Source organism: Vanessa cardui, chromosome 14, assembly GCF_905220365.1.
Source record: "Vanessa cardui chromosome 14, ilVanCard2.1, whole genome shotgun sequence".
Classification (NCBI taxonomy): Eukaryota; Metazoa; Arthropoda; class Insecta; order Lepidoptera; family Nymphalidae; genus Vanessa; species Vanessa cardui.
Window position 1 is genome coordinate 13,704,530 of NC_061136.1, and position 18,948 is coordinate 13,723,477.

The following is an 18,948-nucleotide window of genomic DNA, read 5'->3' on the forward strand; positions in this document are numbered from 1 at the left end:
ACAAGATTATACTACAGATTATTTTCTGTATATTGTTTATTAATATAGAAACTAAACAATACCTTTATGGTACAGGATGTAGCACCAAGTAAGGTTTTTTATGAGTTTATTTGGAAACTCCGCAGAGATTTTAATGTAAAGCGTTTTGTAGTGAATTGATTTTGACAATCTTTCACAGAGTCATCAATGATAGTGTTAGCGCGCGAGAATATTTTTCATAATTCATTCATTATTTCACAAAGAGTTCCAGTGACTTTTTTTACGGTGCAGTATGTAAACAGCCTTAGCTTCGATTATTTTAGTTTGTAACATCAATTTCAAGCGTCAAAAACAATGATGTTGTCTAAAGTCAGTCTGTCAACCGACATCATTCAGCATAAAATTTACTCCACTTATTCACAAAAATGTAATAGAATTACTGTCATGGCCGCTATTTTATAAAATAATTGTATAATAAATCTTTCAAATGAACAAAATTTAAACCAGTTATAGCGATAGAAGGCAAACTAGTAGCGGCTTAAATTGGTGTAAACATGGAAACGTTATCGGTGGATATAAACTCTTAGACTTTGGTACAGCACCTACCTGGACGGCTAGACAAACTCGGATACTTGCTCTCATATTTAAATATACACATACATATTTCAGATTAAGCCTTTTATAAGATTTAAATTTGCAGTAAGTTAAGTAGCAGTAATGATTTTTCGCACTAATGCTAATTTTATTGTTTCTTGTTGTTTTTTAATTGTTTCTGTATTATTCAATGGAAAATGGACTTATTTGTGACTCTTAGCATTATTGAGACCTTTCAACGGTTGTAAAACGATATAACTTTAATAAAACGTTAAGTTTAGTCATTGTGATATAAAAAGGCATATAAGTTTAGTTGACAACCATGGGATCCGTTGCAGGTGTCAATATCAGAAATACTCTGGAAGCTTTCATTTAAAATATAAACATTATGATTTGATTCATATAGCATGTCTAACTAAAATATGTACCGACTATGTTTACTTAACATACATAATTATTTATTTTTGCAGGAAACCAGCAGTTATGTTGTATAGATCATTAAAATTTATATCAAATGGTTGCAAATTTAGTTATTGTTTTGTTACTCCTATCGATATATTATGCTTACGTAAGTAACATTATAATTATATAATTTTATTCTTAAATACCTAATATTGAAGAAAACAGCACTTGAATGTCGTTAACATTAAAAATTGTTGAATATAGAAAGTATAGGCGTTACAATAAAGTGTTGTAAATATACAACAACAACAAATAATATTTTGAATCGAAAAAAATAAAAGGTTTTTTAAATGCATGATATTAATTATTATCAATTAATGAACTATTCCTATTCAAATAACTATCGTTCTTTAGCATATTTTTGTTTGGTTCGAGCTAAAACACGATAATAATGCAAAGTGTATTAAAAAAAAAACATTCTATTTAATATACCTTGTCTTTAAATGTTTAATTATAATTATTGTCGAGTATCGAGCACTATTTTGTACATAAGAAGTTATCAAGAATGCTACCAATACCATAGATATGAACGTAGCTATCGTAGGTTAGGTGGTGCAGCGCACCAGGGCCCCGGAGTTCAGAGGGCCATCTAAACTAAACCTTAAGTTACTAAAGTTATTAATTTCGGGATATTTACCATGTTTTTATTGTTGTTCGGTGGAGCTCGATATTTCGACATTATCTACGAATGTCTTGTTCACGAGACTGAATTTTGCGGGTACAGTACCCGCATGAACCCGCAAAACATGGTAAATATCCCGAAATTAATAACTTTAGTAATAAAAATAACTATGTTAATTTAAAACCTTAAGTTTCTGAAGCTAGAAAAATACGACCCTGCGCACAAGATTTCTTATTTGGTATCTATAATTTTAAAGGGTAATTATTAGTTAAAGAGGGATGGGAAAGAGGGCCCGATCCTTTTTCTATGCACCGTGGCCCTTCCTCATCTAGCTACGCCACTGGATATGAAAGTTACTAAGTATATTTTCAGACGAATCATAACAGAGAGTTTACGGCGACAGCGTCGGCTATCCAACAAATCTGGTCCGGCACGTGTAGGCTGTCGTGTCGTCAGAGTGAGTACAGTGGGTTCAGTGGATTGAGTGGACTGGTCACGGGCCAGAACACCGAGTCAACATATTCGACTACTTTGCGCAATGGCAGTGCTGTTTGCGTGTGCGAATCATGTCCGTGCGAACTCGTCGAAAATGTTCTTAGGTAAATATTTGGAAATTTATTTCATCACATCAACATTACCTATATGATAATTGTTATTATATGTTTATCTGTCATGTATTTTTTATGTAGTGACAAAATCGTTTAAAAGTCTGGAAACTAGGTAAAACCTATCAATCCTACTAATATTATAAATTCAAAAGTTTGTGAAAATGGATGTACGTATTTGTATATATATATATATATATATATATATATACATATATAATAAATATATATATATATATATATATATATACATATATAATAAATATATATATATATATATATATATATATATATATATGAAATTTTACAGTAATATAGATTATACATCAGAATAACAAATAGGGTACATTTTATAATGATTTTATGTAAGTTGGTGATAATATAACGATACATATCAAGTACCCGTGCGAGGGCGGGCGGGTCGCTAGTATGATAAACATTTACTACTATTTGATGTATTCATGTATCTGCAATTTGAAGGGCTTAAAGTATCATACCTTTGAGGATGGATCTATTGGATATATATATATATATATATATATATATATATATATATATATTTATGTGTGTGCTTAATTTTTGTTTATAATTGATCTCGTGCTCGGCGGTGAAGGAAAACATCGTGAGGAAACCTGCATGTGTACAATTTCATCGAAATTCTGCCACATGTGAATTCCACGTGCATTCCACCAACCCGCTATGTACGGAACGGTGTGATAGAATATGTTCCAAACCCTCTCCTTATTAGAACACGAGGCCTTATCCCAGCAGTAGGAAATTTACAGGCTGTTACCTTACCTAACTATAAACCGAAAATTATCATTTAACAGACTTTATTGGATTGTTTTCAGGACCTGCAGTCCGGCCACGAATATTTACACTCGAACGATTGAATTCGTGTCGGATTGTTATTATGATTTGGTCAAAACGGTGAGGGTAGTTCCTTACTATCGACTTTTAGTGTTTCTATTGCTGATAAAATTTAATTTGGATTTTCAAGTGTATTTATACTAGAAGCGTTTATTGTGTCTTACCTTGGTAGTTCTTAAATAAAAATATTACCTTTTTTTTTTTTTAGACGCAGTTATTGGCGCTGTAAAAACTATTAACAATTCCTTACATAGCAATGATGTTGTAGTAAACATATATGTTATTAACGCACAAAAAGTGAAGACTAGAAAACGTCCTAATTGGGACGTTTGCCTTTAGTTGTTTTACGTAGTAATACGTTATAATACATCATAATTACGTAGAAATACGTTTTGCGTAATTAAAACACCTAGTTATCCCCTTTACTTATTGTTTTTATCAGGCTATCCTATTTGCTTTTAACGAAATGTAAAAATAAACTAAAATAAACGGTCCCCGGCGCGGCACACTTTTTTCTGTTGTTTAGTATGGATATAACATATCTGTTTATTAGAATATCATTGTTACATAGCCAATGCAATACCAATCTCAGGAACTAAAATATACATGATACTACAGGCATTAGCAAGGCAAGGAACGTTGTCCCTTATGCCTGTAGTTATACTGGCTCACTCACCCTTAAAACCTGAACATAATATTACAAAGTATTGTCGTTAGGTATTACGGGCTACATAATAAGTTTATATGCGTACATTTTAGCTTAAAACTTTTACATTTTTATATTGTAGTAAGTTTCAATAATTTTATTAGTGACTTTAAAATATAAAAATGGAGTCTATAGTTTACTTAGAAAGCATTACAGACAAACAGTAAGCTACTTTCGCATTTATAATAGTATAATATATTATATATTTTCCAGTTGGTTGACTTCTTTAATTATATAGACCAAGTGATGCGCTGCAATGTTTCTTGCCAGAGACAACCTCAGGTGATGTATTTACATGTATAATAAATTCATACATATAGACATATTGTACTAACTGATAAAGAAATACAATAATAAATATAAATTAACTAGTTCCACTTTCGGGTTCGCATGTGAATTGCCTTTGAGTTATTTTAGTATCCTTGTGTAAAAAAAATTCAAGATTTTTTTGCTGTCTCTACTCAAAGTCGTACACACACTAGGACATCTTGTAAGTTCGACAGTAACTCACTCACACTAACGCACGCTGATGTGTGTGCCGTTTTGAGTGAATAGATAAGTCTGTCTCATTATAAAATTAAGATATTTTGTTTATCTTGTACGTAATGTCAGAGTTTTTAAATGGGGTTAATTTATTAAGTAAGTGAGGTTTATCGTTTATAAAATATTTAATCAAAAATATTTATTGTTTATTTATTTAAGAATTTGATTTAAATAACAGTAATATTTTTTTAACTAGATGTTGTCGCTAAGCCGGTATAATTCAGTAGGCAATATGAGCTTTGTTCCAACAAAAGATGAAAATGAAAATGAGAAAATTGCCAAGATCGTGCCAAAGCCAACTACTACACCGTTCACATTTACTAAGAAGGCGGAAACAATTGACCAGAAGTACGAACCTACCAGTTCCAGGGCATCCGAGACTACAGCACCAAGTCTAGTCACGTCAGACACAACAGTACCTGCGAAAAGTTCCGCGGATTCTCAACAAACCCAGAGTAACTGTTCCAGATGTATCGAAAAGGGTAAAACTTGTATGGGTTCATGTCCACGCATGAAAAAGAATTAAAAATGTAAAGACGTTCAATATTTTTTATTTACTTCATTTTAGCTGTAACTGACGATCACGAAATTGCGTATAAAATACCTAAAAATAGCTGAAATTTGCGTCATAATATATAAAATAAATTTGTCATAGTAGTAAAGAGTTGTATCGCTCGATAATAGTCTTATTGTAAAATAAAAGTTTCGATAAAAAACAGCAAAAAAAGATACTTAATGTATGTGATGTTTATACTTTTCTTTAAATTATTTTATAATAAACTTTCATGTGTACAAAGATAAAACTCGTTTAAATACCATACCATAAAACGTCCAACGCTAGTTTTAGCGAATTTTAGAGACATGCATGTCTTCTAAATAGAACAACCCCAGTTTTTTATTTATTATCTGTGCAGCCGATGCGATATGAAATCGGTAATATTTTTTATTACGTTTCAATCAAAGATTATCGCTAGTCAAAAACGATCGTTTATTTATTAAATATCATAGCTGAGAGGAAAATCTGTAAATCATTAAAAAAAGATTTAATTATTACTTATTTATTACAAGCTATTCTTGGTCATACACAATTTTAAATTTTAACTAATGCATTTTTCTAAAAACATAAAATATATAACAAAGAGGCTCGCCTTAAATTTCAGCCTTTTTTAATAAACTTGCTTAAAAAAATCTGTCATAAGAATGACAGAAAATTTACTATATTTGTGTGAAATGAAAGTGTAACTTGAAAGATTAGAAATAGCAAAATTAACAAGTAAACAACAATACAAATAATGTAGAATCAACTGGAAGCAACAGATTAGTAATCATGGATTGTTCTCGCAGAGGTCAGTAATATATAAATTATCGAGTACCATGTACCTAATTCTAATATTTGACAGCTATATAACAACAACAATTTATGATGTTAGTAAGTCTGTCTGTATTTGTTGGACGCTGCCAACACATTGGCAAAATATTTCGCTCTCAACTAGTAGAGACAAGTGACAGAAAAGAAAGAAGAAAAAGCCTTCCTCTCGAATCCCTCAATCTATTAAAATAATCATACAAAGGGACAAACAGCGCTAAGCGAATTTGTTTTATACTATGTAATAATGATGATGATGATATATGAAATGTTTTCAGTACGTTCATGTCCGGTCTTTTGTATATTGAAGACTGTGTTCCTAGCGGTTGTGACGACTTTTGTGCTGGTAAGTGATTTTAATTACGTCCATCATATTTAGCGTCAGTTATTTTGAAACTTGCAGCTAAATTCGTAGAAGAGTTAGTCAGTCATATTTATATATATCATCATCATCGCAGCATGTCTTCCATACTTCTCTATCAGACGTCATCTCACAAGTAACGTTCTTTCTAACCATATCTTCTTTCACGCAATCAATCCATCGTTTCTTTGGTCGTCCTCTACCTCTACATCCATCCACATCCTCAAGACCTGCCTTACAAAATGATCCTCATTCCTCCTCACAATATGACCATATATATATCATTGATGATTTGTCTCAAAGAGAAGAAATTTTTATAATGTTAATAACTATATTTCAGTTTTTCCCGCTCGGCGATCCGATCGATGTGTGTAGGGGTACGAATAAGCCAATGAAACAATGTGTGCCGTTGGTCTGTTTGTGTGACTTATATGTAGAGGCAGTCAAGTGAGTTTTATTCTATATACAAAATAGATAGGTAATATATTCGCGGTAATTTCAATGCTAATTATATGTATATTATGGTCTATGGTCCATGGAAAATGGTACCTTGCAATCAAGCATGCAAATCAAGATGTCATGTCTCTTGTGCCTGTTACACCGGCTCAAACAGGAAATAAGACAAATTTTGTAGAAGTTGATGGTGGGCTGTATCTACTCAGGGGTAACAGATAATACCTGTTACTGGTCACAAATACAAAAATTAATACTTATATATTTTATCATTAGTGGCCCTAAACGTGATAATATGAATATGAACATGACCTTGCAATTATATGATCACTCACGAACGCGTACGGCATGCAACCCTTCACGATAAGATATTAAAAAAGATCTTATTGAAGTTGTTCCAATGGTTAACCAATAGGTTATTTATTTCTGCATCAATGTATTTACGATACCGTTAGAAGGGTATCTTATCTTATCGTATCGCGGATCCCAGTCCCTATACACGCTGTTCTAATGACGGCATAGAAATCCATACGGGCTTCAGCAAACACCAGTGGTGAACTACGAAAGCGTGGCTATCCCAACATTATCCTGAATGCATCATACGCGCAGAGCATTAAAGATACTCTGCGTATACTAAGTCAAAAGCTGCTCCTTTAACATCTTTTGCACGCTGATATATTTCTAACATTGAGGGTTGTTCGTGAGTGAATCAATCATGAATATTTTTGTCTCGATAATAAATTGTTGACTTCAATTAAATCGCGGCATAGTTTGGAGTGAGTCCATTTTAAGGCATATTTAATAATATACATAAGTATTTTAATGAGTTATTATTTGTATTCAGATTGTTTACCAAAACAAGGGAAGTTTCGGCGATAATAGCGAAGAAAGCCTTGGACTTGCTGTATGAAGCTAAACTAAAGGTACAGGAATTTATTGTGTTATGGTTTAGTTTAGAGTCACTTTACTGTACCTAGAATTGGTTACATTTGTTGTTCTTTAATATGGTTTATAATAGAATGTTATTGGATATAAGTTTTGTTATGTTATTTATTTATTTTGTTCCTTTTTGGACATGCTTGACTATTTTCGTTCTATTTCAACTTATTTACGATAGTAAATTATATACCTTAACCTTCCTTATGAATCCATATGTCTATTAGTGAAAACACATGAAAATACATTTAGTACTTTAGGAGTTTATTGCGAACATAGGAAAAGAGACAGCCAGGGTTCTTTGTTTTATAATATGTAGAGAGTAAGAGCTGCGATGGCCCGTGGTTAGAACGCGTGCATCTTAACCGATTATTTCGGGTTTAAGCCCAGGCAAACACCACGTGCAATATATGTGCTTAATTTGTGTTTATAACATCTCGTGCTCGGCGGTGAAAACATCGTGAAAAAACCTGCATGTGTCTAATTTCATCGAAATTCTGGCACATGTGCATTCCACCAACCCGCATTCGAACAGCGTGGTGGTATATGTTCCAAACCCTCTACTTAATGGAGGAGGTCTTAGCCCAGCAGTGGGAAATTTACAGGCTGTTACTAGAAATTTCTGTGAAATTTCTGTGGCACAACGGTGTAGGGCTTTTTTTTAAGTTATTTTCAATAAATATCGAATATAATTTAACGATTTCGACCGAATTATATATAAAATATCAGATATAAGTATATATACCGAAGTCGAGTAAATATGTAAAATGGTTTATAAAGCAGGTCTTAGATTCAATCGCAGGTCGACAAGGTGTTACGTGTTACAGTGCTAACAAAACAGTGCTCTAACGCGCTTAAAGCCATTCGTACAGCGCTTAAACTCTTTCTCTTTAAATCGAATATGTCGTCCTATCGCATTTTGAAAGCGCATTTGTATGTTTACGTACAATAAATTCTACAATTAAATAAATATTTCAATTAATCGATGGTTCTATTTTCAGTTCTACAATATCTTGAATAGTTTGGACAGCGGCGATTTGTATCAGTCTGTTTGTTGTAAGGATAGCGAGGTAAACAATTTAACTTAATAAAAAAATGTATTATGAAAATAAACACCAAATCTACTTTATTTGGTAGGTTCGAATGGGTCTTTTGAATCGTCGTTATATACTTTATACTAGTATATGCTGAACGTATATCGACTAGTACTTATTCTAATGATATCGTCATTTAAAAAAGGGTACAATTTTTAGGATAATATTTAAAGATAACTTGCCCAATAATATTTGTGAAGCTGTGCCGTGCCTATTATAATCTCACTCTCATAGTCCGATGGGATGACAATCCGAAGAAACTGGAAAGAGTTTAGCACAGGACCAATTTCATTTCGCACTATTTAAGATTTATATGTTTGTATTCTGGGTTGATACTGATAATTATTTAACGATAAACCCAATGTTTATACTGGCTGGCAGTCTGGGATTCTGAGAAACGAAGGATTTGGGAGGTACTTAAAGGTTAGGCCTATTGTTTCTATCGTTTTGCATTCGCGTTTTGTCTACGCGGCTTAAATTAGCTACCTTTGATGTGTTACTCACGGGTCGTGTGTAGAGGACTATGATTAGTGAATAGTACGTGATAAAATAGTGTTTAATAAATAATTGTCTACAATAAATAGACAGTTCCAATATCAGTAAACAAAACGGCTTAAATTCCTCAATTACTTCTGGCTATTATTGCACGGTTTGATTGAGATTTTTTAAAGCGTGGAGTTATTAACTGTTGACCGCCAAGCAATTAATTTAAAAAATTGTATTTAAGTAACATTACTTTGTATTTTTTAAATGTAAAAAAGAGTAACAACTGAATTTCTTGCCGGTTCTTCTCGGTAGAATCTACTTTCCGAAACAGTGGTAGCTTCACTTAATTGTTAAATGACGATTCAAAAGTGCCTGTAAAAGCCAACTTGAATAAAGTTTATTCTGATTTTTTTTATAATTATTATTGAAGTTTTGTTTTTTTTTTTCAGACGGGTCCACCAGAAGAAGGACGTACACGACCCGCTTGCAAATGTTCAAGAAAATGCTGCAAGAGACAATCTGTTGAAAATAAAAACTAAATTTATAATTGCATTAAATTCAATTATAATTAATAAGATTTATAAGTTGTGTCGTGATTTCAAAATAAATGTAAATTTTATAAAACACTTTATATATCTAAATTGCATGTTAGAAAATAATGTAAACTTCAACGGCTATAAAATATTTTTTATAGTGTCTATATCGTAAACACTCCTAGCCGATACTGGTATCGCTCGGTGTATTTCTGTGCGGCTATTTTTAATCGAGATATTGAGAAATTTGCACGACTTTGATCGGCATGAGTGTCCGACGTGCGTGGAATTCACTTCATATTTTGGCATTTTTATTGGCGAGTCATTTTACGACTATTATTTAATTGTATTCATTAGTGATATCGTTATGTGTAGGTAGATAGAAAGCTCTCGATTTATATCCCATAAGTCTATTGTTATTCATTGTTGTTTTAAGGTTTGATGGGAGCATTCTTCCTTGAATCTGACTCTGGACAGCATTCTTGTGTCTGTAGTTGCACTGGCTCATTGACCAGTCTAACTACAGATACAAGGGACATAATAGCTTGACTCTCGAAGACCACATATCACGAGATTCATCTAGTTCATCCATTTACCTTTCCACCGATTAATATTAAAAATAATTAGTGAAACTGAATGAAGCGAAAACATAAACTTATTTATTCAAATTTGCGAATATTTTGAACAAAAAAATAATCATTAAAGTATTCATTCTTTAAAATGAAAAAAGGACTAACCGCAAGTTTCCTCGAGTCCTCGAGTCTTATTGACTAAATAAAACAAGCGTCAAACTCCGTTCACAATTGGTCAAGATGTCTACAGAATTCATAAAATCCTTCTTTGAAGTGTACTCCGTAATCGGCTACACTGTGATTTTTGTACCAAATCTCTGGCAGATTGATATATTTAAAGCCATTTAAGTTAGTCCTAAGATTTTTATACAAAATTCTTTGTTAAAATTGACTTAATTAACTTTCATTATAATATTCGAACTAGAAAAACTACAAACCAGTTTTTAAGTAAGGTTTTGTGCAAGCTCCTGTATATATCTACCACTCACTTCCCAGTTATATACCATTAAACAGTAATACCGTGAGTTGTTGTTTCTGTTTCTGGCTGACTGAGCCAGTAGTTACAGCTTAAAGGGACAGAACGTCTTAAAGGCAATGGTTGGTTGTGGTTCCTTTGCGTATTTCCTAGTGTAGTGTACCAGCAAATATGGACAAAGGAACTGACATATCACATCAAATAATAAAATAAACTCAATGAGTACTAATCTTGTTTTGATTACCTGTCACAACGACAAAGCAGTGATATCAGTGCTAACAAATGTTCGTTTTAATTTTAAAGTATATAAAAACTAAATTAGACGAACATTTTTATTGTACAAGTGAATCATTCTCAACAACACTGTAAATTAGCAAAACATGAATCCTAACGGAATCGCTTCGAAGCTTTGTATATTTTTCCGCTGTTCTTTTGTTTTTAACGGATGCTGCTTTTAATTTGTCCGTTTTATCTGCAATGTTTTTTGTATGTTTGAACATATCTCTTGCTTCTGTTAATTTTTTTTTAGAATAAATTTCGATGCAATTTTTCTCATTCAGCGATTAATCTTAATAATGTCTAGTTATATAAAGTTACATAAATATTCCATAAATAAGATGTTGAGAAAAATAGCTCAATTAGTAAATTAAAAACGGTACATTAACAAATATATGTTAATTTGATTAATTATATTTAGATGACATATGTTAATGGTCTTAGCGTTGGTAAGGACGATGTTGATCAGGTAATAGAAGATGAAATAACGCGAAAATTGGGAGAAGATCTTGTGCAGAGTATCGAGAAGAAATTTCAAGTGGATCTTGAAAGGTAACCTATAAATATAACTTACAACTGTTTAGTTTACATTTTATATAATAAGGTTTTTACACGTTGCCTGAAATTAGCCGGGTTGTCTTAGTGGTTTGAATACGCGAAGATGGATTTTACGCCCAGGCCAGTACCAATGAGTTTCCAAGTAATTTATATGCTTATAATTGCGAGAATGGATCGGATGAAATTCTGCCATTTAATATACTTTGAGATAAAAAGCTCCATTAGAAGAAATCTACAAAATTCTTCTCAAGAGAATAGAATCTGTAAACTCAGTTTGACATTGAATATATGGAGATCATATTATACATATGTATTACCTTAATGTTTTAGCCAAGGTCACATTGAGGGTACATCTGATCTGCGCCTAGTTAATCTCTTGGATACTATTGCTTATTATGGTGTTATGGTATTGTCATATTTATGGTGTTTTTAGATCAGTAGACATGGTGCTGTTGAAGGTAAAGCTTTTGTTGCAAAATGGAACCCAGCACATTCAGGAGAAGCTTCTGGATATACAAGGGACTTTAGATTTGATGAAGAGTCAGGCGGAAGATGAGGTGATACAAATAATTATATGAGGTTTTATTAAATATAGATATACTAAAGAATTTTTCAGAATATGAATATCAGAATTAATCATTGTGAGTTTGCTTAAAGGTAGAGAAGTGCCTGTTAGAGAAACATAAGGAGACATCAGCACTGGCGGAGAAAGCATTGCACCAAATGGTGGTTTGTGGATATGCCCTGATTGGTCAAGACCCGGAGCAGGCTGTGAGGAAGGTCATCCTATTAAAGAACATAATTAAACAAGGAGTTAAGCCGGTAAACAAATATGTATAAATAAATACCATCTAAATAAGAATCTAGCTTTATTTAAATACTTGAATTAATATATTTTGACTGTTGTTTATTTGAATGATATGAATATCAATTATTTCATCACCAGCTGTAATTTCTTTCATGAATATACAGCATTATTCTTATCGTAAATACATACAAACTAATTGTTTTTAAAAAAATAGTGATATCTTATAAACTGCTTCTACCTAAACCAAAAAGGAAGTATCAGTAAAGTGTAAGTTTGTACCAATGTGGATGAATAGATTAGACTCAATCGTGTAGACCGTTTAAATATCTCTTTAATGTCCTTGTTCAAATTTAACGAGACGACAAAGTGGCTCATAAAAACTAAATTTCAGCTCTACGAACAAAAGAAAGAAATTTATAGCCTCCTAAAAGTCTGCGGGCACGACCACGGCTCTTTGACGAAGGTCGTCAAATGCGTCATATCGAAGGTGAGACTGGGAAATTGTTAAAAAAGCTGAATCGTTTGATTTGGACGACGAGAAATTAGCGTTCCGTAATATTGTGGTTGTCGAGTCCAGTAGTTAGAACGCGTACATCTTAACCGATGATTGCGGGTTCAAACACCACTGAATTTTTGTGTGCCAAAATTGTGTTAATAATTTATCTCGTGCTCGACGGTGAAGGAAAATATCGTGAGGAAACCTCAATGCCTATAGTTTCAACGAAATTTGGCAACATGTGTATTCACCAACCTGCATTAGAGCAGCTTGGTGGAATATGCTCCAAACCTTCTTCGAGGAGGCCTCTGCCTTAGCCCAGCAGTGGGTAATTTACAGGCTGTTAATGTTAATGTAATATTGTGGTTAAAGAAATACAGATTAAGGTAATGTATTTATTCTTCGCGACTAAACCACCGAATTGTTCTTAATGAACTTCACCATTTAGTTATTAGACTTGGGACCTAGGTTACCTGGGATAATAATGGGAAAAAGAGAACAGCTAGATGCATAGTAGAAGATATATTGGCAGCTATTATTAGATCTGTCTCAAATTGTTTACATTTTTAAAAATACTTGATATGCCAGATTTGTTTGCAAGTGTTCGACCTTATATTTAAATTTGAATCTTATTATTAAAACGTTATAGTTCAAAACAATCTGCTACATATATTATTTATAACAGGTTATTAAATTTCTCTCATCGATTGTGAATATTTACTTTTAACGTAAAGTATTTAAAAAATGTTCGATTTTGTTACCCTTGATGATAACCAGAGTCTGATATAAAAAAGTAAGAAATTGAACCAACAACAAAATTGTTTGAAAACTTCAATGATAAATTACTCATATCCGCTTGCTCCCGTGTTGTGTATATTGTATGTTATGTACAATATAAATAACGTATCTTATACGAATTTAAAGAAAAAAAAATCTTTTCATAAAATAAGTAATTGTAGTTGTTAATTAAAGTTATTTACTTTCCAACTTGTTTTTCTCTAATTTCTTCTTCGACTACGCGCAGGTCATTCGTATTAAATCTGCGCCAACGCACGATTCCCAAGAATGCCAACAATGTTCAGTATTAATATAATCCTAATCTCAAAAACACCCACACCATTCACACGCTTCCGTAAGATCAAATTTAAATATGCCAAAGCATCAAATTGTTGGAATCAGCGTTGTTTAATATCGTACTTAAATAATTGATTACTGTTTGTCTATAGTTTGTACTTTTTCCTTATTTGGAACATACGGACAAATTTGAGAGTTATACGATACCTGGTGAATCACTTTTGAAAATGTTGTAATGGAGCAAACTCAGCTATTGTAATCAATTTGAACAAAAATAGATCGCCGTATTGAAATCAATACCAACAAAGTATAGTACAACATAGATGTAGCATCGGCAAAATTTCCAAAGCCGATCACATCCGAATCAAGTACGCTAACCCAAATTAACAATATTTACTTCTTATGTGAATATGATCTTTACGCAAACGTAATAACTTGTAATATCATATGACCTAATATATTCGTCGATTTAGTTGCACTTGCTTTCTCGGGTTAAACTGACGCGAGAATCCATAGCGAAGAACAGCGTCGAATGGCGCAAAAGGGAGCTATTTCTATTGGTTGTGTTAGTTTTATTGAATTTGCCGATTCTACATCTAAGTTGTGTCGTACTATACCTATCTATACTTCTAGTACGTTCATGCTGTGCTTAGTAAACGACTGGCCAAAGCCATTAACAGTTATATTGACATAAACACAGATGTTGTGAATTTACAAAATTAGCTTCACAATGAATTTCCTTCCCACCTACTAACTACTGAATTCATGAAAATTAATTTTGGTAACTTTATTGGTAAGGTAGAAAAACGCTTTAAAAATATAGAAGAAAACATTTAACTAACAGATTATATAGGTTTTATGTCCAATATTTTGTTTCAGTCACCAATAATAAAATCAGCAATGATGGAAATAACAGGTAAACTAATTAATGGAATCATAGATTTGTCCAAATTGATGGCGCACGGAGCAATGCACGAAGCTTGTCTCATTGAAGTAATAAAAACAATCGAAGATGAAGCCACAGATTTAATCAAAGATGTTAGAAAGTGTGCCTTTGAAAATAATACAGAATTTGAAAATTATATCTTACAAAAAAACGCCACCGTTCTTGATATTGGTAAGGCGAGTGAAAATGATGCATCGAATAAGACAAGTGTTAAGGAAATGCAAGCAGTTATCAAAGAAATGTTAAATGAAAACAGTACTAACAGTGTGGATGAGAGATTTAAGAAGAAGTTGTTTAATCTGCACAATGATTTGAACGCTGCAGACGCAAATGCAAATATTATTGATGTGGCAAACGATTTGAGAAATATTGAATAAAGTATTTAATTTTGGAGCTATTCGTTATTACTGCAAAATTAACACCAAAATAAGCGCTAGTTCAAAGGAGGAATTTTGTTTGTAAATAGGATCTTGAACGTGAATATTTAATGTAATAAAGCCACATACCAAAACGTTCAATTACAATTTAACTTAAGGTTTCATTAAGTTAATCTCTAAAAGAATAATCAGCTTTACCAAGCTTTCTTTATATTCTAAATTTGAATTACTAAGTAAAATTAAAAGTCGAAGTACGAGTTATTACACTAATAACGGTTGGGCAAAAGCTTGTACAATTGAGAAGATTTTTCGAAGATCATTTTTACGTTTATTTTTACGCCTAGGTTCTTCTGATTCTTTTTGCTCAATGAGTTATAAGTTATAAGTTACCAGCGTATATAGTATATTCTTCCGGCAAAACAGCAATGCTGTAGCAATGAACAAGATGTTGTTTTTCGATGAAGGTCTAATTAGTCGGTATAAAATTTTGAGGCACAAGGGACATAAAATCTTAGTTCCCAAGACTGGTGGCGCATTTGCGAGTAGTAAACAACACAATATCTCTTAGGTGTTGTGTTGTTCTACAAAACTACCAGTGAACAAAGATGTTAGAAAGTGTGCCTTTGAAAATAATACAGAATTTGAAAATTATATCTTACAAAAAAACGCCACCGTTCTTGATATTGGTAAGGCGAGTGAAAATGATGCATCGAATAAGACAAGTGTTAAGGAAATGCAAGCAGTTATCAAAGAAATGTTAAATGAAAACAGTACTAACAGTGTGGATGAGAGATTTAAGAAGAAGTTGTTTAATCTGCACAATGATTTGAACGCTGCAGACGCAAATGCAAATATTATTGATGTGGCAAACGATTTGAGAAATATTGAATAAAGTATTTAATTTTGGAGCTATTCCTTATTACTGTAAATTAACACCAAAATAAGCGCTAGTTCAAAGGAGGAATTTTGTTTGTAAATAGGATCTTGAACGTGAATATTTAATGTAATAAAGCCACATACCAAAACGTTCAATTACAATTTAACTTAAGGTTTCATTAAGTTAATCTCTAAAAGAATAATCAGCTTTACCAAGCTTTCTTTATATTCTAAATTTGAATTACTAAGTAAAATTAAAAGTCGAAGTACGAGTTATTACACTAATAACGGTTGGGCAAAAGCTTGTACAATTGAGAAGATTTTTCGAAGATCATTTTTACGTTTATTTTTACGCCTAGGTTCTTCTGATTCTTTTTGCTCAATGAGTTATAAGTTATAAGTTACCAGCGTATATAGTATATTCTTCCGGCAAAACAGCAATGCTGTAGCAATGAACAAGATGTTGTTTTTCGATGAAGGTCTAATTAGTCGGTATAAAATTTTGAGGCACAAGGGACATAAAATCTTAGTTCCCAAGACTGGTGGCGCATTTGCGAGTAGTAAACAACACAATATCTCTTAGGTGTTGTGTTGTTCTACAAAACTACCAGTGATGCATTAGCCGATCTGTTTATCTAATGAAATAAATATGTAATATAATAATATATGCGTTATATTAGTTTGCGCAATTAATATTCTGACCCGATCCATATTATCTTTATGTATAAATCAGTAAATATGTACATTATTATGCGTATTTATAATTTGAATACACCTGAACCTTTCAATTTATTTTGTTATTTAATTTCACCTTGCTTCCAAAGCTTCCAAAGCTTGCAGTCCAAACCTTCTATAAAACCAAGTGAGACGAAATTTTGTAGTCATTGAATTAGTGTCGATATTTCAGGGTATAATATTGACGTTCGCGCTAAATTGGTTCACCTAACGCCATCAAGAAATTAATAGTATCGGTTTATTTTCCTCTTAGTTTCTAATTGATTCTTTGATTCGAGTTATATTGTGCTATTAAATTTTTAGTTGAGATTTTAAGTATGAATCTGTTTTATTAGTCTGCGTTGCGGACGGTTATGTCAGAACGTCAAACCGGATTAATAGCATTGGAGTTAATTTTAGTTTTATTGAATTAACCTAATTTATACGTCTATGTATAAGCAATCTGTAACGGGGTCATCGGTGTATAAAATATTTGGAAAAATAATTTGCGTTACAAATTTTTATTAAGACGGCATTGCAAACGAATTTGGATATTGTCTGATTGAAAAAGCATTCAGAAAATGTTTTATTTTAATTCAACTTTAAACTTTGGGCAATTTTAGATGAAGCGGTAGATGAACTAATAATTTCTGCTATACGATTTCTATATATCCAAAAAAATTTTTTCTTGTGTTTCGAACAAGTTAACATATAAGCCAAATGTAATTTATCAAATAATTATATCAATTGACTCCTAAATCGCATCACAGTATTCACAAAAAGGGCATTTATTTATATTTGTATTAGTATTATTCGTGGTTGACTCCTGTAGAATTTTCAGAAGCGTCTGATTGATATTGACATTTGTAAGAACCAATAGTAACACAATGTAGGCTATGCTCTAAATTAACGCACAGCTAATCGAACGCGGCCAAAGCTGAAGCCAAAATCTAGTTTAATTCAGAAAGAGGTCAGCTTACGAAACGTCCGGCGTGTTTACGATAGAGGAGATAACGTCCAGTCTTGTTTACATTACACTTTCTGTTTGGTTAATCGTGTAAATTTTCCAAAGCAGCCGTTAATGGATGGCAGTCGGCTTATGATTTATTTCTTTCATTTTCCTTAAGTACGAACTGATGATTTAAAGTTTTAGTTTCGGTTACAAGTTTTCTTTGATAATTTTGCTATTCATGTGTTTTATGGTGTTACGTTGTCTCTATAAATTTGAAATTTGTAACGTTTCTGTGTCAACACGAGTGTTACAAAATTCTCTAATAACTTTCAGCTATGACAAAATGTGGTATAATTGTAATGAAATTTCTGAACACTTGAAAAATATTGTACATCGCAAAAACTTTATAAAAATGTTATTTCCTTCTTAGGCAATTCTATCATGACAGTTATTAAGATATTTTCATAATATCGTCAGTAATAGCTATCAGATTGTCAGTAAATTTAGCACTTTGTTGCAATTTATTTTCAAAAGATCGTAAGGAATAATTTTTTTTTTGGAACTTCAAATTAATCCCATTTTTTTACTTCCTCACATCCTTCGTATACTTTATTGTTACTTTCTTTATGTCTTCAAAGTAATTTAAAAAAACGACGATATTTGCCCAAATTTATGACACATCTTACGTTACCTAAACGGCCCTGTTCTTGGAAACCCAAAAACCCAAAAAGTTCTCGCTAATATGTACGCCTGTGAATGTCCATCGTCTTGGCGTACAGCCAAATGTCAGAGATGAATTATATAGGCTGCAAGACGTCAGGACATTCACCTTTGTTAGTTTTGTAATTTCGATCTGTCTGGGATGAAAAATTTGATGATCGTAGACTTGATGACAGCCCGCTGTCTCGTCAAACAAATTTAATGAAAGCCTGGTGCATTCATTAAATTTCCGTATTAGAAATTTTGTTAAGATTACACATGTATTAAAGATTTTAAATAATTTAATATTATATACATACACATATATAGTATATGTACCTATGTGTCCCGATTTCACACGGCAAAATTTGAATCATACAAGCTAATGTCGTACATTTTACGTGATTAGTGTTTCCCAATGAATGAATGAAATGAAACAAGATGTAGAGGCTAGTAAACGACCACACAGCATAAAAAAATCACGAAACTAGAAGCGTTGCAAGAAGATCCCTTTC

General features: G+C 32.3%; 3 protein-coding genes across 3 annotated transcripts in view; 2 read left to right on the forward strand and 1 right to left on the reverse strand.

Moving 5' to 3' along the window:
- LOC124535333 overlaps positions 1–18,948 on the reverse strand; it is a 38,001-nt gene that overhangs the window by 5,655 nt on the left and 13,398 nt on the right. The gene's annotated exons all lie outside the window — the stretch shown is intronic.
- Positions 362–4,989, forward strand: LOC124535332. The gene is made up of 6 exons (XM_047111520.1): positions 362–678; positions 1,044–1,141; positions 2,030–2,256; positions 3,114–3,192; positions 4,052–4,120; positions 4,578–4,989. The coding sequence occupies exons 2-6, from the start codon at positions 1,088–1,090 to the stop codon at positions 4,905–4,907; spliced, it is 759 nt and encodes a 252-aa protein (XP_046967476.1). The 5' UTR covers positions 362–678; positions 1,044–1,087; the 3' UTR covers positions 4,908–4,989.
- LOC124535331 lies at positions 5,602–15,208 on the forward strand. Its single transcript, XM_047111518.1, has 11 exons — positions 5,602–5,727; positions 6,026–6,093; positions 6,449–6,555; positions 7,406–7,484; positions 8,499–8,567; positions 9,527–9,927; positions 11,355–11,485; positions 11,925–12,048; positions 12,149–12,313; positions 12,691–12,786; positions 14,749–15,208. The coding sequence occupies exons 6-11, from the start codon at positions 9,877–9,879 to the stop codon at positions 15,190–15,192; spliced, it is 1,011 nt and encodes a 336-aa protein (XP_046967474.1). The 5' UTR covers positions 5,602–5,727; positions 6,026–6,093; positions 6,449–6,555; positions 7,406–7,484; positions 8,499–8,567; positions 9,527–9,876; the 3' UTR covers positions 15,193–15,208.